We start from the raw sequence: 20,330 nt of genomic DNA on the forward strand, positions 1-20,330 counted from the left end.
TTTAAATACACGTTTAAAAAGGTCGCTGTTTAATAAAGGCTATGGGGATTACAGAGAGCCTAGTGGGATTTAGGCTGTGTGTACCTTGATTGTTTTTGGTTGCCTTAGAGAAGTGACTTAGAACACACTTCTGAAGTCACTGCTCTTGGGGCAAGTTGTCCAAAGTTAACATCAAGCCAAACACTCGCAGGCATTGTTGCTGCAGCCTGCAATCCCTTTTGACTACCATATTCTACACTGTTTCCCTCTCTGTAACACACTCAAACACACACTCAAACACACAAACACACACACACAAACACACTCAATCCAGACAGGGTTTTAAACCCTCTTTAATCATGAGCTCAAGTGAATATATCAACCCCTGCAGCTTGGCTTAAATTCAAACATGGTGCAGTGAAGTGGGCCAGTTTGTCGCCTACCTAACAACTTCAACATATGGGTTGATATTATGTGTGTATGTACTAGGACTGGATAACAAAGAAGATGTACTGAAATTGTGGATCTTTCATAGATCTATATTTCCATAAATCATTACTCTGTTAATCCAGATAAACAAAAGTAAACCAGCATGGGAAACAGAATCTTATTTACTGAAGTAGTACCTTCAAAATTTTTTTTATTGTCATTGAGATAAATGCAGTGGTGGAAAAAGTCTGCTTAAGTATGGCAAGGTGAAGCTACTTTTAACAACTCTATATAATGTTTAGTGTATAACAGATCAATAAATATCTCTAGTATGCACATGCAGTAGTGTAACACATTAAAGTAAGAGAAAGTTTTGTTAGGGTACCTCAGAAAAGTGCTTCTGCAGGCCAAAAATAAATGTACACAATCAACAAAGCTATTGTTCCCCAGTTGTGATGATTATGTAAATGTAAATAATGATTTGAAAAAACTGCAGTAACAAGCTTTTTTTTTTGTCTCCACTGACAGTGATGGGGGAGTACCAAGATGGTACATTTGTAAAACATCTGGAGAGGGGACAACATCTGCTGTTAGATTAAACACAGCACTGATGTGTTTTTGACTGATACAGGACCTCTGCAATGCAGCAACCAGTTTTTAAGCACTCTCAGTCCCATTTTATTCCTTCCTTTTATTCTCCTCGAGCCCTTTTCTCCTCCTGCTTCTGAAATCAACAAGTCCACTAATCACCATCCCCCAATTATATCTGACAGAAAACTGCAAATCAATAAGTACTGTCTCCTACCTTTTACAGAATGCTGATGATCTAAGTGTGAACCCCTTAGAAATCATTTTCTAATGTCCCATTTATCATCTCACTTTTGTAATGATATTTATCTCCAGTCCAGCTCCCCTACACGTCTGCATGATACATTTAGCCAACCGCTTTTGGGTTTAATTTCTCTAAACTATGAGTGAAATCTTGCAGTGCATTTGCTTCTATTGTTTTCTAAAAGTCCTTTTACCTTTTCCCTCAAGCCATAGCCGCTGCTTGCATGTCAGAGATTCAGCACTATGCTCTTTGCGTCCGTATACAGCTTATAGATGTAAAGAGAAGAATTTATGGAAATAGTATGCATTAAAAAATATGAGAGAGGAGCCAAAGTCAGAGCAGGCAGCTGTCATTGGTAGTGATTCAGAGGTCTATGAGGCCTCTCACTTTGTTCCTAAATTATTCATGCAATCTGTCAATGCTGCTGTCTAGGCAGACTCCTCTCCCCATGTGTTCAATGACGACAGAAATCCTGCGCTGTGTTCACTGCTCTTTTGCAAATCCCTCACGGGAGACACATACCAAACTCACAAAGCTCCAGCACATGCTTTTGTGTGTGAGTGTGTGTGTGAGAGAGTGTGTGTGTGTGACGGAGAGAGAGTGCATACTCCCACTCGTATACAGTAATGATATACTGTATACGGCTACATACGTGCTTGAATGCCTCCTCTCGTGTTTTAGGCTCGCTTTAGAATCATTAAGCATCTTTGTTGTGCGCATTAAAGTCTCTGTGAGTGTTCCCTCATGCAAAACAGATACAAAACACAGTGGCATATGAATATTCAGACACAAATGTGCACACACACACACACACACACACACACACACACCGTGCCTACAACCACACAAACATGCACACAAAGAAAGACGGACAGAATGCTCCCTCTTTCTCTCTCATCCCAGTGAGAAGTAGCTTTGCTGCAGTTCCACTTCTCTTTGTGGGGGAATATAACAGACAGATATTCCTCAGATGTTGGAAAGCATGTATTATTTAAGCTCTCCCTCAAATAGCCCCCTTAAATTCCCTCCACCACATGATGAAACTCTTAATATATATATAAAAAAAGAAAAACTAAAAGATAAACTTCCTCCATGAATATTCACACTGAGCACACTGCGGTCACCTGTCGGGACATGTAGACCTAATGAAGAACATCCAGCCCTCTAACTTTGTACCTGCTGCTTTTGAGTGGAACAGTACAGCTCAAACTGAGACAGATGTGACCGTGCGTCATGGTGATCCAGGCCACTGTCATTCAGCATTAGGATGGATTGTGTCTCATCTATCAAGGATAGCCACATTTAGTTTTTTTAATGTCATAAAAAATGTACATGAACTCATGAATTTAGAAAAGTAGTTTTGGCCTCACACTGGAGCATTTTAAACAAGTCAAAAAAATTTATAAATGAGCCTCATTGCGAGCCTAAAGTGCCTTTTTAAGAAATGGGAGGACTGGTTGTTTCTATAGTTGCTGACGTCAAGTGTTTGTACAGCGGCCTCAGGGGAGATATACCAGTAGGCTGAACACACACACTCACAACAGGTACACACATTGATAGATTGATAGAGGCAGAGACAGACATTAATATATCTTCATGCACACACACACACACACACACATCTTTAAATATTGTCCCTGAATACACAGGATGTCTGCGTCCAACAGTGATCTAATTAAGAAATGCCCAGTGAGCAGATTATCAATGTAACGGTAACCATGGCCAACCGCTTCGGCTCCATGACAACCGAACATCAAGTCTGAGAAAGTCCCTGTGCTCAGATGCTGAGATGCTCCAAATCAAAGCAGTTAGTCACTGTCCCATATTTCCTGTTTCAGAAAAAAACACCCATTATTATTTCATTCTTTCTTTTTATCCTTCTATCTTTCTTTCTTTCATCCATGTCACATCTGACTTTTCCCTTCTCCCTGTAGCTGTAGATTGTTCCTTTTTTACAGGACTTACTGTAATGATAAGACCCGAAGGCAGTAAATATGATCTCATCCACAGCTTTGGCTTCTGCTGTTTCTATTCAGAAGCCGCCTTATCTTCCAGACACACCTTTGCTTTGCAACAAACTTAAATCCCAAACTCACCTAAGGTGAGTGAGGCAAGCTCTCCTGTGAGAACGCCATGATGACTTGCCGCTGGAAAAATTATGACCACTAGGTGATGAGATGAAATAGACTGATATCACTGTATTTACTGAAATGTGCATATTTGTCAAATTGAACTGGCCTCTACATCACTGTGTCCTCTTATCTTGTTTTCCTCCCTGAATCTTTTCTTCCAACTTCTTCTGGATCACCTCCCCTTTCTTCGACTACTTATTTCCTTCTTTCATCATCTTTATCGCGATCATTATCCTCTCCATTGTCTTGGAACTGGTAGATATGATCTTTCACACTGTTTATCATTATTTAGATGGTTGTTATTCAAAAGTTATCTCTCCCATATGTTATACCTTCTTCCTGTCATCCTTTCATTTAAGCAAAAACATTTGTCTTTTGGCTTCTCTACAATAATGGTAAACTTTGAGGAGTCTGGTCTGACTTGTTCTCTGCTGTCTCATGCCACAGGAGTCAAAAGCTCTTGTCACTGGCTCCATCAAAGAATTTAAAGTGCTTTTTAAAATAACAAGGCTAGCAAATGTACAGGTAGTGTGACTTGTGGTCTGTTGGTTTAATTTGACCCCTTGACTACAGTTTAGTCCTTTGAAGCACTTTATTTTTCTTCTTGTTGTTTTCTGGCCACTAAGGGCAGCAGAACAAGTTGTAAGTTGCTATAATGTTTGCAAAAAGTTGCCTCTTTTACACATCCAGCAGACACAGAGCAACAATAGCATTCATTTGAAGTCCTGTTTCTGGCCACTTGATAATTGCTGCAGTTCAAAAATAATTCTCCTTTTGGTTCTGTTTTGGTCTCCATCAACTCTTCAGAGAAATATTTGGCTCTTTAGCTGCTGCTCTAATAAACCTGTCACTAACTTTGTCTTTCTGCTATTTGATGCCGCCCAGATTGTTTATGGTAGGGAAGAGGTTTTTCATTAGAAACCATTACTGTTACGTCAGGGAAAAGGGTGGATGTTCATTCAGTGAGTCTGAAACTTTACAGCTGCAAGCTGTAAAACCAAAACATCAGCTGAAAGATGCTAAAATGCTAAGGTAAAACTCCATGTTAGCTACACCCCTCCATCAACTCTACATGTCTTGTGCATCATTTCCCCCCAGTTCAGCCACACATATTTGTTGTCTTTGGAAGCTTCTCCACTAGAATTTAAAATAAACATATGTGGGTGTGAACAATGTTTGGCTGCAGGGCATGATATTGTAATGACTCACCCACTATACTGGGTCAGTGAGATTTAAGGGGATGATGACGTGCCTTGCAGATTGCAGACCTTGGGAGATGCAGTTTGACGATACAATGGAAAGAGATAAATCATTATCAATAAAAAATAGCAAAGATAATTCAATCAGAAGACATTGTCCACAGATTTCTGAAACATTATTCCAGACTGATGAGTCAGGCTGGGCTAAAAAAGATTTCTGAGACATACACTGCTGTAGGTGAAGCCAAATGTTGCACTGTTTTTTGGTTGCAACAACTTAGCCATCTCTGCAAACAAACTGAATCACATTTAGCTTGGAGAACGCAGCTAGCCTGGGGTACACATGAAAACACACCTAAAAACACACTGTTTGCACAATACAACATACAACTCACTTTTTAAAGCTGGCACTGGGAATGACCTTACATTATTACATTTGGCTCTCTGTCTCTCTCCGTCCTTCAGATAAAAAATGTGCACAACTCACCATGCACACAGACCACCTTATGCAACTGTGAAGACCATACGAAAGCAGCCCCACAGCCAGGTGTGTGTCTCAGCAGGCGGTAACTCTGCGAATCAGTGAGCCAGTAGCATGACATCATGTCTCCTGCAGTGCCCCCCCTCCCACTTCCTGTTTCTCCTGTCCTTCATCTCCCAGCAGGCGATTCTGCTTCATTTGTTTTTTGTATTTTTTTTCTGCAAGAAATCACCAGAATAGTAAAGGACACCAAAGCTTTTTTTCCCCCTCTAACCCACTCAAGCTGCTCCAGTGTTGCCTCAGAGAATTCTTTTGTGGGGCAAAGGCATATCTCATCCATCTTTTTTTGACATGTTAAACTGTCAATCATGCAACATGGAAGGTCAACAGATTTTGTTCCCCTCACAAATCACAAGTTTAAGGCTTGAATCATCAAGTGTCTTCTTTGGAAGGAGGGGGATGAGCTTTCCGAAGAAGAAAGGAATAAGTTTTCTAGTGTAATCCTGCGACACAATGCTCCTTCCTGGGCTGGGTCTCGTTATCTATTATTTATATATATATTTTCATGCCTGTTTCTTTATATCAGAGTATTTATGATGTGTCCCATGGTGCTAACAGAGGCAGGTGGCCAATATGTTTACCTTGGCTCTCAGAGGCACTGTCACAAGAGCGTACTCATGGGTTTATCATCGTGTTGACACTCAAGGGGATTATACAAAGACAGAAACAAGCAAGGTTTATCAGCTTCAAACCCACAGCAGAACACACATACTCTCTCTCTCACACACACACACACACACACACACAACCACACTAAATCAGCAATCCAACATGTCCAGAGTCCAGAAATGCAATGCAATAATTAGAGGGACTGAATACAGCGATTACACACTCTTTCTATCATCCGCTCACTCTTTCTTTCTGTCATCTCTCTTTCAGCGAGGCTGTCTTTCTCTCCTCTCCCTCTTTTCATCACTCTCGTCCAAAACGCTTTCTGCTGTTGACGAGACACTGCAGGTGCGTTGGAAAGAAGCACAAGCATGAAATCTCTCTGGACGCAGGGGAACACAGAAACACACACGCGCAAACACACACATAGAGAAACATTCCAACCCTCCCAGGCAGTGAGCAGAATTGAGCAGAATCAGACGACAGGGAAAAAGGGGGCCGCTGGAGAGACAGTGAAACAAAAAGCAGAAGGCTCCTCTTTCATTCCGCCCCTCCGTCCGTTCACATTTCAAATTCTCTCTGTTGTTTCTCCTCTTTCTGCCTCTTGTCTCTCCTCCCTCGTTTCCGATCCTCCCAGACGGATCGCAGCTGTCAAACTTTTGACGTCTTCATCTACCTCGGTCATGACCCTGCACTCTGAAGCTAAACTTTCTCTGTTTGAGTGTGTGCGGCTGTCAGTCACAGTTTTTGACGTCTTCATCGAGCTCAGTCATGACCTCGGTCTTAACCACCGGTTTACAAAAGAGGGGGAGTTCCCTCTCTCTTGTGTTTCTCTAGTCGTCCCCTTTGCACCCGATGACGAACCCCCAGCGGGGGAGGGGCAGCTCGGTATTGATGCCGGCTGCTGTCAGTGGCCTTCTTTCAATCCCCCTCTCGCCCCATTCAACATCTAATCCCTTCTTCCTCTCCAGAGCTTCTCCTCTCATCCTCCCTATCCTCATTACTCTGTGTCAAGACTGAAAATGAACTTTTCACATTTCACCACTTTAGCTAAGTCTACTCTGAATTCAGTTCAATTCAGCTTTTGGGTTTTTGGGAATGCTAAAATGCATTAGCAATGCATTAAAAAATAAGGCAGACAGTAAACATATGTACAGAGAGGCAACCTGGTTGTTGAACCAGGACTCTTAGCATAATAATAAAAATATATATTAAATGCCCAGATTTGCTGTAATCTGTATACCTAAGTCGTGTGATACAACAGGCATTTATAACAGAAAAGAATGTAAAAATATTTTACAGACATACAAGGCTAAATGAACTATTCCTATGATTTATGATATGATTTATTACTATTGCACAGTTTTGGGTTTTTTTCACCAAGAAGGTCTGGACTTTTTGCTACAATTTGAAATAGTTCATTTATTAAATTAAAGGAATAGTTGGATGTTTATAAAATACTAGGTGTATTCCCTTCCTTCTTTATTGCCAAGAGTTAGATTACCAGATTGATACCACTTTCATATTTATCCGTTAAAGCCAGGCATCCTGGATATGATTAGCTAGAGCATAAAACTCAATTCAAGGGTGAAGAAACAATGTCTGAGTCATTTGTTTAGCGCGTACAAAACCCAGAAGTGAAGAAACGATGGGTTTTTCTTATATGGGGGGTAATGTGTGGAATTATATCTTGGCCCAGGAGCCGTGACTTCCTCTATCTTTTCATCTAACTCGCTCTAACTCTATTCCTTTAAGCTATTTGGTGGGAATGCATGATTCATTTTTTTCCTGCATTGTTCAGTATGAACCCAACCGTAATCACAGGTCTCTGCCCAATTCACTTAGTTTCTGTCTATCCGTCTTTGCCTGTGTCTGTTATACTAACTGAGTGAAGGCGCACAAGTCTAGAAGATCCAGTAAGGGTAGAAGAGACAGGTCATCTAAATCTCCTCTCAAATCTATCTGCCTTTTCCCTCCATCCTGCTTGGCCCTCCCCCTCTCTTTCTCTCTGCGAATTTCAAACTGAAAATGGGAGAAGCGTTAAAGCGTCTATCCAATACTGCAGGGTCAGAGTTTTCGCTGAGCAGCATTCGGTATTCATCCAGACTTTGATAGATTTCCACTGAGGCAGCTGAGCCCGGCCAACAACACTGACAGGCAGTGAGAGTGGGGAGATGCAGAGAAGAGAGCAGCAGATAGATAGATTGCACTTCACATCTGCTAGAGGTTCAACAGAGTCAAGGGTCTCTCCTAAATCTAGTTGAGGAGGAACATCTTTCAGGCCTCAGGGACCACCCCGCAAACCTCCTCCTCTTTTCAGACAGAACAAACGGGGCGAGCATGGTGAAGGTTTTAGGGAACATTTGTCATATAGAGAATTTTGGCTACTGCTCTTCTCATTGCAAAGAGAAAAAAGTTTCTTTCGCCTCTTTATCGCCAACTGGCACCAACTGCACCCCTCTCTTTGTGTCTATCTCTCCATCTTTCTCTCTCGCAGGGTCTCTTCTCTTCTCTTTGAATTATGAGTCTGTTTGTTATACAATTAGCCTGCTGGGATAGGCTTCATAAATAAAACTGAGGGAACAGATCAGTGAGTCGCTCTCCCTTTTCTCTATTGGTCTCTGTCCATCTGTGTGTGTGTGTGTGTGTGAGCGAACATGTTGTGTGTCTGTTTTATATGTGACTGAATAGGGGGAGTGAAGCCATGTTGTAAAAGTGTCTCCACCAAGTCTGTTGTCCCGCGTTCACCCCACTTTCTCACACAAACACGCACATTTAGTAGTCTTCACTATCACAACAGTCACTTTCAAACATTACACGTCATCCATGCCACATGTATGTTGGTGAGAGGTGTGAACAGCTTGCATATTTGTTACCGTAAAGTTCAGACCAGATTTGTAAGTGATAGAAAGACATTTTTGTCCAGATGGCTGTTGTTATGTCAGCACACCTCACACTGAGACCTGTAAGCATCTATTGATACCCAGCAACTTAAAAAATCTCTTTACATCTTGCATTAATTAAAATATACTAGATAAACTTAGATTGAGGATAATGATGGTAATGTGATATTTGGGGTTACTTTTCAAAAGATGTTTAATGTATGGATTGGAAGGTAAGAATGACTTCCAGCTTTTTGACTAAACATAATGATTGTTATCTCCTACAACCAGCACAGGTGAATATCTTAAAGGAATAGTTTGACATCTTTCGTAAATTTGCTTTAATGCCAGAGAGTTATCAATACCATTCTCATGACTATCTGATAAACAGAAGACAGCAGTCAGGAGCATAAAGACTGGAAACAGGAGAAAACAGCTAGCCTGGCACTGTCCAAAGGTACCAAAATCTCCATACCAACACCTCTAAAGGTCACTAATTAACACATTGCATCTTTTTTGTTCAGCCATATCAAAACACAGTGTAAAGATGACACATTGTGGTTTTGCGGAGGTGTGTCCGACTCTTTCTTGCCGCGTGCATTAACTCTCTGGAGTCTTGCTTTCACCATGAGTGTGCCAAGCAACCAGCTGAGCAACCATGAGATGTAGCAAGCTAATTAGTGAGCTTTAGGGGGTAGGTGGACTATGTTACCTTTGGACAGTGCCAAGCTAGTCGTTTCCCCTTTCTTCCAGTGTTTGTGCTAGGCTACACTAACCAGCTCAGACTGATACGATTGATACGTGTTATCAATCATCTCATCCAAGTCTTGGCAAGAAAGTGAATAACTATTTCCCAACATGTTGAATTATACCTTTAATCTGAGTTTGTGCTGTTGTCAAAGAATTACATCTGCCATCAAAAATCCAAATGCAGATTCAGACATTTTTGACTATTCAAAAAATATGTGGCTATTTAAAAAAAAGTTATTTTTACTGCCACTTGAAAGGAATGCAATTTCTAACACAGTTTTGTACTGCCAACCAAAGTCCAATCTACACTCCAATCTGCGCCCAGAAGAAATGTCTGAAACAACTATCATTCTGTAAAAGGTGGAAAAAAATATTCACATAGATTCACTAGTTGTGGTGTTTTGGAAAATACTGCATGGTGACTATCCCCTTTGAGATGACAAGAATTCTAAATACAGTGCTTGAAAATAATTAAAACAATCCACAGAATAATCAAGCAGGTGTTAAATACTACACAAACCAAATCTTTGTCACTGTTTTCCATCATTAGCAAAAAGCTTGTTAACTCTCTCACTGATGATTGTTACTCATAGAGACATGGGACTAGAGAAGTAGCAGCACGAGGGAAGAGGAGAGCTACGGATGAGTCAGACCATCACAAAAACAAACAAATACAAAATTATGCTACAGTAGCTCTGTTGCATCACTTACCTTTACATGTGCCACTCTTCTCTTGATATCCTGGGTTACAGAGACATCCACCAATAGGAACCAACCACTCTCCATCAGCGCCACAGTACATTTTAGGCTCATCTCTCTCTTCTGATTGGTTGACACAAGACCCCCTGACCTCCACTAAGGAAGACGTGTCAGCCCCGGTCACAGTGTCGGGAAATGTTGCCAGGTTACGGATGGTGAGTGGGCAGGTTTTGTAGAAAACTCTGACCGAAACCAAAGCAATGCAGGCGCCAACATCCTGAAAAGCCAGGTAGAAACCCTTCCGGGTCGTGACCTTTACGTCTCGCACCTCAGTGTTCAGTTTCATGATGCGGTCACCAACGTCCACCTGGGTTGAAAGAGAATGGAGTTGCATTGCAGTAAATGTGCAGTAAACTGTGTCAGCCCTTATTAACTGAATTTGCCTGTTCAACCTAAAGTGGTAGTTGCTATTGAACCATGGCTGATCTTCACATTTTCAGCATTTGGATCTCATCCAGATTGACTTCTATTGATCGCAAAGGTAAAATAAGCTGTAATGCCTACAATGCTAAAATAAGAAGTAATTTTAGAAAAGACTGAGCAAAAGCTCCCTGCCAACATTCCGGGGACTGCAGAATGGACATCCAAGATAAAAGTGCTTGTAAAACAGATAAAAAAATCACAGCTAAGTGCCGCGGGGGGTTTTATTTTCAAGATAAGAGCAAATTAAAGTGAGCGGAGGAGGGAGGATAAAGAACTCAAAGCCTGACTCAGTTGTTTAGTGTTACCTGGGTGAAGCTCTCGTCTGCTGCCACAGTGTCCACCTTAATGAAGCTGCTCTCTTTGATGTAGCTCTCTCTGTCTTCATTTGACTCGTGGTAGTACAGATTGAATGTCTCCTACAAGACAAAAGGGACAGGAAAAAAGTCAGACTGAGGCGTCTATTTATCATCATCAATGCTCATCTTTTCTCTTAATATGATAATGAGTCAAAGGGGGGTTTGTGCTTGAATAACCAGCAGCTGTAATATATAATAAAGCTCCATTAGCAGCAGTCTGTCCATTAACTAATTAGCATAAAGGTTATCATGTTAAAGAAGTCAAGCCTTGACTAGCAGAAATCATTGTCGTCATCTAACTTTGTTAAAACTTTCTACTGTGCTCAAACCATGCAATAACCATTATGCTCTATCAAGACATTTTAAGTATGTTTTTTTTCTACCTTGCAAGTGCCAGTGACCCCTGGCAGGCTATTACAGTCTCTCAGGGTGAACTTGACTTCAACGTAGACCCGCTGAGCGCCGGACCGAGGGATCCAGTCTGTCCTCAACCAGTTGTTCTGATTTGGCTCTAAGACATTGCACACCTGGTATGTTCTGATGGGGACGTTCTTCTCATCCATAATACTCACCTCTTCCCACTGAAAATGAAAACAAAAACAATTATGAAGGCGTCCATTGACTACACCTGTTCATGTTTCAGTTCCTTAATAACAAACTGTGTATACTTAGCATTACATCACTTTACAATATGCACCATAAATATTGAGGTTGATGTCCTACTTTCCAGGCGGCCACTGGTTTCAATTCATGCCAACAGTATGAAATTCAATTTGTAGATACTTGAAACATCCTTAAAAACAAATGCCCCATCAAAGTGTCATACCATCATTAATCAGTAAACATTAGTAACCAAAGTTATGAAATTGCCATGTGGTAAAGCAGTTAAGTGCAGGAAAAAACAATTCAATTCAATAAACATTGACATCTAAAACAGAATCATTAGCTGCCAAGTAGCAATGTTTTTATGATACTGTCGGAACATGAAACCAGTGAAACAAACAATAAACTCAGGTGTTGTAAAAAGCACAATGTGAATGTGGAAGAGTGAGAGAGTAGAGAGTAATACAAAAGACTGTTGACTCTCAAGTGTCAGAGTTTCTGATTTGAATGCACCTTCAAGTGTGTGGTTTCAAAAACAGTCCCTGGTGGCAGCTGCAAATGATTTTAACAAAAGATACATGTGGCAAAAACATTTTTTAATGGGACTGTGATGTGTGATGTAATGTGATTAATACAAAGGTTTAAACTTTACTGAACTCTAATCTTTAGCCCAAACAGAAGTAGTGTCCAGAAAAAACATTTCTTCTGGGGGACTTTATCTTGTTTTTCTATCCATTTGAGGAACTTTTTGTCCTCATAAATACAGAAAAACAAGATCAAATACATTTTAGCTGTGGGGCACATCCTCTTATTCACTGCTGTCATTTGAATGCTCACAGGCTAACATTCATTCATGCATCAATATTCTGCAGTGGACAGTGGTTCAGATTTGTTGCAACTTCAAGGTTTTTACAGGCACATTTCCATACAAGTGAAGCAGCCTCAACCTTCACTGCACCATCCATCTCAATAGAGCGACTATTTGCCTTGTACTGTGACCCTGCAAATGACCGCTGAGCCTCCCAACTCCAAATTGTCTTTTTATTGCCACTGAATAATAATCTGCTCTAGTGAGAGCTGTATACACACTAAATGCACCGTGTCGAAAGAGAGAAAAAGAGAGGGAGGGTCAGAAAATGTGTGTGTGTGTGTGTGTGTGTGTGTGTATGTTTGGGAGGGAGGTCTTGTGAGTGTGTGTCTAATTGAGCCTGATCGATATGTCATCAGGGCTGATCTTACTGGTTGATGTTAGCTTATTACAGATATATTGATTAATTACTCTTGGTGTATATATTGGCAGATGTGAAAAAAACGAAACTGCAGTGCAGTACATTTTTCACAGGCTTCATTTTCATGTTCATTTGACCTAAACTATTCTTTTTTTGACAATACAATTTAATGTTTAACGTAATTTAATTTTTAATGATTTATCATTATCACATATTTATTATTCTCAAGTACTAACACCGGAATCAGCCTAAAAAGTCCAGCGTCGGTCCAACTCTTTAGTCTGCAACTGTGCACTCCTCTATGTACAGTATGTGAATACGAGCGTGTACGCATGTGCGAGAGCACTGTCACATGGTGACGTCTTTGTGTGTTGTTGTATGTGATATACATGTGTGTCTTTGTAGGGTATGTGTGTATTGAGAGCTGTAAAAAAAAGCTGTCATGGAGTATGATGCCTCCTTTTCTAGTTTCTTTTGGAGTCTTTGTCAGCAGACAGAAATCACAGCTGTCAGGGGGGAAAAAGCTTTGCACTTGCCCCAACCATACAGAGATTGTGTTTGGTGTGTGTGTGTGTGTGTGTGTGTGTGTGTGTGTGTGTGTGTGTGTGTGTTGAGTGTGGCTGATGTGGAAGGTGGGGGTGGCTTGTTAATCAAAAGCTCAGTGCGTGTAGAACCCAGAGGACCCGTGCAATCAAGCAAGCATGTGGAGAGCAATGAGGAGCATGGTTGACTGAAGGAATAAGAAGTCAAAAGTTCAGCCAAATAACTCTAATACAAAGATGCGGGGGTGAGAGAGAGACACTGAGCAAAAGGAGAGGGGGGAGAGAGAGGAAGGGCCATGATAGATGGCAGAGTCAATAATGTACCAACAACCAAAAAGTACAACAAAGATGAGGAGATATAATACTGCAAGACTGGAATTTCCCAGAATCATTCTGGCAACCGCATGTAAGTGAAAAATCCCTAAAAACGATTACACCCACCAACCAAGGCTGGTTTATTCTTCTCAGTGTGCCAAAACCGGCCGCCAGCAATTCATATTAGCCAGCTTAGGCATGGTGAAACAACAGGCAAGCATTTAAAATCTGTGGGATGAATTCTTTACAGTGTTCCCAGAGCAAGTGTGTGGCAAGAAGTGTGGTGAGTGAGAGATAGAGTGTGTGTGTTTTCGCAAAGAGAGAACAGGTGTAAACAGTGTATCTGTAAAGAAGGAAAAAAAACAAAAAGAGAAGAAGAGGAAGAAGAAGAAGAAGAAAAGGAAGAGCTCCCACTCCACGCCCTCCTACCGTAACCCTCTGAAGGACTGGGCTGCCCATTTCAGCCCTCCTCCTGTGCACTGATCCATACGTGTATATCCAGCAGGGTCCACTAAATTAATCACACACACACATGCAGGTGGTATATACAGGGAGAAACAGCCTACAGTGATCAATAATATTAAATAAAAAGAATTTTCAGCAGCAGAAATGAGGCATTTGGACAGGCCTTGGAAGAAGTCAACACACCAAAAAACGTAAATAAAATGACTACAGGGGCTTGTGGGACCAAATATGGAATATAAGCAGGAATAGGACATAAAGCTCACTTTTTAATATAATAATAATAGTGAATTTCTATTACATAATACAGATAAGAGTCTATATATTTGAATTCTTGCTGTTTAATAAATGTCAAACAATTATTAGGCATTAAAGAAACAAAAAAGTATTGGGTTTTAGGGTGGAACTGTTTGAGGAATAAAGAGATTATTACAATATAAGTCTATTACCTAAAACTGTACAACCGTACAGTGCGCGCTAACAGTGGACCATAATGTCATTGTGGTGAATATCCCAAGAAACAAAGCTTTTCTGGCCACACCTGGAAAGAGAGAACATGCCAGCTTGAAAATACTTGGGGACACAGCATCCGCGAGGAGAATCCAGGAGAATGACAGCGATGAATTTCACCCAAATAATCCAACTTTATTTGGCTGTTCAAGTTTCCATGCAAATATCGCCCTGCTCTTATACCAAATACCGGAGCGCGCAAACAAAGCGCACGCCAGCGGTTTTTCCCAAGAGTGCAGGAAGCGGAACCCGAATGTGTACACCACGTGTCAGCAGAATTCCCTCCGTAATACACCTTTCGGATAATGGTTGGATAAATTCCTCGTCATGGATACTATTGAACTGAGGAGTATTTAATATACCAGATAAAGGCCAAAAAATAGATTTCGCACCGTAATATCGCAGCCAAGTGGATCAGCCCGCGTGAAAGCGTGTGGTGTTCCCCGTTGGCATTCTGCGCGCAGGACTGAAAAGCGGCGTCCATCGCGGTGGGAAAAAAGTTGGTGTGTGAATGAACCCAAGTGTGAAAAGCGAAGTTGAGAATGCAGCAGCGGATGTCTGGGGCGGATCCTCTATACATCTTAGATGCTACTACCTTAAAGGGTAAAAATTACAAATGAGATGAAAGCCAAATGAACAATTAACCAAGATGCAGTAGGATACTATCAACGTATCAGTGTTCAACTCTATTACATAATAAAGTTAAAAAAAGAAAGCAAGATGAAAATAGGAACCCACTGAAACTGGCTTTGAAATAGGTTGATACAATTTTGATATCGGATTGTAGGACTCTAGAGATAATAAACAAATGGGACCCAATGAGAATAATATTACACTAATATCCCATGCTTAATAACGAGAATCATATTAAACTATTAAATAAATACAAATGTAAAAAAAAAAACTGAAGTAAACTACACATGGTGCATTCCCTATAATTTATCCAAGGAGACGCCACTCCCGTGTCTTCCATGCACGCCAGCGGGTATACAGAGCAGAGAACCCCCCACTGTCAATAGACAACATACATCACAGGATAAAAAATAATAGGAGAGGATAAAAATAAAGATATTAACAAAATGCTCCAGACATCGTTGTTTAAAGATATTCAAGATATGTTAGAACAGATCACCAGTGAAGAACATATAAAAGTGATACCAGCAACGAGCAAATGCACAGCAAGAGCAAAGGGAAATTCCAATAAAAACAACCGTCCATAAATCATCCACGGTATTTATGAAAAATTTATATATTATTATATCATCCACACATAGAAAATAGAGGGCCCTGTACACCTAATGACCAATTAAAAAAACCAACAAACATGATATGTGGTACCAGACAACACAAATTATAAAACTCCAGCTGAAGTGGCCTGAACTTGCTAATGAAATATGTTGGAATAAATTGCCTTTACATTGCCTAAACTGACTCAGGCTGCTCTAATTGTCCTGAAGGCAGCAACAACGCGAGAGTGTGACTGCAGCGCCCACCTTGTATAAGATGTAAGAATTAATAGAGGGGATGGACAGAACATACCACCCTGAAAATGCTCAGGGATCTGCAGGGAGAGAGCTGATTTGGATTACCTTTAAAGGCTGAATGAAGGGATAAAAGGATGGAATTCAATCAATTCACCACCTAAGAAAATATACTTGTTATCCAATACATAACGTATAATTAACTGATAATTTCACATCAATACAAAAATAAAAAAATCCCCAACGATCTAGGCACAACTAAAAAAAGGAAATACAGAAAAGCTGCAATTCAATAAATATCTTAAATAATGAGAAGGCAAAGTTATAAAAAGAATAAAGAGCAGCAAGAGACTAAATATATAATTAACACGGCCTTAATAGGTAGGATAGTGTGTAAGAACGTGGTTGGAGCAAAACAGAAAAAGAGCTGGCTATCATGACCACCATAAAACGAATCCATTCATAACAAATCACCTTAGATCTTTCATAAAAAGACATCTTGGATGACAATCACCTTATAACAAATATTGAATGGCCGGCAAAAGCATATGAAAGAAGTAAATACTTATATCACTTATGTTATATTATAGAATACACCGGATGGGAGTTACGCATATCATGTTATGTACAAAATAATTATAAAAGCAATAGAAAAAAAGTTGAAACAGAGATGTGCTCCCACTAATAATGTTTATTATCGTCCTATTATATTGTTATAATAAACATGTTGCAAAAGATTGGATACCGAACCACCATAAATAACAGTTTGAAAAATCATACCAACAACAAGAGTACCGAGCACAAACAAATTGAGTGGTAATAAGCTGATTTCACGTGGAGATGATATTTAAAACAGGAGGAAGTGAATAGAGTGAAGACGCACTAGCATTCTAATATGCAAAATGATAAAAACAGTGCTTAATGAGTAGAGATCCTCCATCAGAACATCGGCCGGACAAACAAGATAAATCTATACCGACCAAATCTCAATGCATTTGACTGTCTTATACCAGTTTATTGGCATAAAAAAAACGAAACCGAAATACAAATACTCCGATCCCCTTAGTAAAGAGCATCAACAAAATAAAATGTGACCACCAGAAGAGCATCTGGACGCTTAAGAGACGCAAAAACATGATATCCCCGAACTTCGAACCTGCACCCACTTCATTCAATTTCACCCAATAAAATATAACATGTTACTTACTTTCATTTCCCCAAGCGCCCACGACAGCTGCGCAACACTCACCAAGACACACAATATAAGACCAAGAAGGGGATCCAAAGAATAACGATATGATTAGCACATCAGGAAGGACCAGACTGGCCCAATCGCTATCGAGGACAGAAACGGCAGGCAACAGAGGGCCTAATAAGGAGCAGCGGACGCAGGTGGGTGGAGAACTGTAGTGGGGCGGAAGTGAACACACTGACATGGATGGAAGAAAACGCTCCGTTGTTTCTGGTACATAAATTGAGATCACCGAAAAGTATTAATTGGAATTGATAGATACGGGATCGCCCATTCTATATATATATCCCACACATCATCACCCTGAAGAATTTAACCCCGCTCTCTGAGGGGGGATTTCCCACAACGGGCCCCCAATCTAATACAACCTACTATATAAGTAAATTGGCCCTTTACAGCCCTACGCTGCACAAACCACCCATCTACACCACCAGCAGCAACACACACAACTTTACTTTTGTTACCCAAATATTGGTGGCCACAGATGCCGCTGCCACACCCACCACATCTTGTATTCGAAAAGCACTAAAATCAAATAAACATCAAAAGGCACCTAGTGTCATATGATTATATGTTTGCAATGATGTCAACCAATTACCCTGCTTCCCTACACGTAAAGATAATAACATCACAAAGTCTAAAATAGTGATGAAAAGGAGGCAGGAAAAGAAAATAAAAACAAGTACATACGAAAAGTCCAAATGATAATCAGTGCAATGTGGATGAGAGACGATGTAAGAGAAGACCCCGAGGGAAACGGATAAGTGTGTGGGCGGAACTGAGAGAAGACTGAAAAACCACAAAGCAAGACACGAGAAGAAAAGAGTTAAGTAGAGCCAGACACAACTGCCAGTCTTGAGGATCTTGATTGGGTGGAGTGGTGGGCGATCGGGGAAGAGGCGGGGGGGCGGGGGGGGTTGGTGGTGCCTGGGTGTTGAAAAAGGACTTCCCTCCAAGCCCTCGCTAAAGATATACTTCCTTCTGGAGGAGTTGGGTTTCCATTCATGGCTGCGATCCTCACAGTGCTACTTGTATGGGGAATAAAACCATTTATATTCATTACGACTACGACGATATCTCTGGTTATTACATGAAAAGATTAAATATACAGATTTTTTTCCAAATCTTGTACAGTGTGAGTTGTGGTCCTGGTTGACTCCTCGGGTTCTTTCGACAAAAGCGTCATTAAAGCGTATGGTCGCAGGCGTTTTCGTTATACCAGTTTCTCTCGTAGACAGCTGCTCAGTCTTGGCGAATTACTCAAAATTCATGTGTGTCATGCGTGTGGCTGTTGCGTCATGTTTATGCACGTGGTGTTCAAGTAAACAAAGGAAAAGCAAACAGAAGTTCTTCATCAAAAACCCTTAAAAGTGTGGTGGGTGTGTGTGTGTGTGTGTGTGTGTGGTGGTGCTGTGTCTCAATGTATCCCTTTGACTGATTGAGGAAATCTCCGGTTCAAAAACATCTTGCCTATATGTGTGTGCTGTGTAATGCGCAGTAATGTTTGTGTGGCATGTTTTGGCGTTGTGGTTGCAATAAAAACCGGTGTCAAGTGATGAGATGTTCTTCCCATCCATCTGTTTCGGCTGGATTTAAATCTTAAGGGCGAACAATGGGAGGAGAGATTAGAAAAAAGAGAGCGAGAAGAGCACAAGAAAGGACGGAGACAAACGTTTTGAGTGAGAGATTTTAACGATGAATGGTTAGTTTTATCCTGTCCAGTCAAAGGAGCAATAACAAGACCTCTCAGGTTCACCTGCTGGGAGCGCGAGCCCTCCATGCTGCACAATGATCTTTTATCATGTTCTAGAAGGGTGTATACTAAGATATCTATGTGGAAAGAGATGTGGAAGAGAGTGACAGCTGCAGCGGATGTCCTCCTGTGGGATGGTGGTCTCAAATGTACAATGATTAATAAAGTGTTATTGATGGATACTATTGTGTGTGTTATGGTGAGACCAGAGAAGGAGCTCATTGAATAAATACTAGGCCTAAAATACCATAAATAATCATGCCGTCTTCGGCAAGAACGCAAAGCCCCAAGGACCATGATTTTCCACCCCTACAAGTCGAACTGGTTGACCCGAGAGCACTTTAATGAAATCCACTAACGCCCTACAAAGTTCATCCACAGATAACAAGACCACCCTAAAAAAAAAAATACGTAAAAAACATACGATTGATTTTACCTAGTAAACTTCACTAACAACCCTTTCCCCAATATCATTGATATATCCCTCAACCACAGTAATACAATTCAGGCTCACTTTGTATATACCTACCGGAAGATCATCCCTGGGACCAGGAAAGGATAAAAGCTCATAGCCAGAAATAAACAAAAAGAAACAATAAACTCTGGGCGCATATATCACATACATGTGACAAACGTAAAGGTGAATCCGTGTTTAAAAAAATTCAAAGGTAATAAAGATAAGACATTCCACCTCTTTTAAAAAATTATCGTCATTCCATACTGTGAACTCATTTCTATGTTGGTAGGCCAGAATAGGAATGATTATTACAGAATGATCAGTGAACAATATGATGCAACCTGCAAGAAAAACAGTGAATAACTATTACAAGCTGTTAATACAAATATTATACAACAACCAAGTAATATCGTTAATTCTTAATAAGTTACTAATAATCAACCAAACATAATAGATCCTACAATACACCACCCGCCGCTACTTCAGTTCACCCAACAACTCTGGCACACCAGGGCAGTGGGATTGTAGGAGGAGACGGTGGACAGAAATCTGCTTGGAATCAACAATATAATACCACAAGTAATTTACCATAATCCTCAATAAAATATTGAAGAGCGCATTGTTCATGCCGTCGCGGTCTGAAAGTCTGGAAACACACGCTAATTAATGAAACAAACATTTTTTTGAAGATGCATGCCACAGCCAACGTGGCCTCTGGAGATTTTTCATCTCCTCTGCGCCTTCCTTCGCTGGTAAACCTCCTCTGTTGTGACAGTCTGAATTTTAAGGATACTGACAATCCCCTTTTCCGTAGTTTTTTGAGGAAGTTTCTTTG

At 40.6% G+C, this 20,330-nt stretch overlaps 1 protein-coding gene across 1 annotated transcript; it reads right to left on the reverse strand.

Moving 5' to 3' along the window:
* Positions 1-10,056: 10,056 nt before the first annotated feature.
* On the reverse strand, positions 10,057-19,065 carry LOC118334041 (ephrin type-A receptor 4-like). The gene is made up of 4 exons (XM_035669852.1): positions 19,042-19,065; positions 11,275-11,472; positions 10,841-10,951; positions 10,057-10,419 (listed from the first exon to the last, which is right to left on the reverse strand). Exons 1-4 carry the CDS (start codon positions 19,063-19,065, stop codon positions 10,057-10,059), a joined length of 696 nt encoding a protein of 231 aa, XP_035525745.1.
* Between the last annotated feature and the right edge of the window lie 1,265 nt (positions 19,066-20,330).

Source organism: Morone saxatilis, unplaced genomic scaffold (assembly GCF_004916995.1).
Source record: "Morone saxatilis isolate NCDOM2014 unplaced genomic scaffold, NCSU_SB_2.0 Contig22, whole genome shotgun sequence".
Lineage (NCBI taxonomy): Eukaryota > Metazoa > Chordata > Actinopteri > Moronidae > Morone > Morone saxatilis.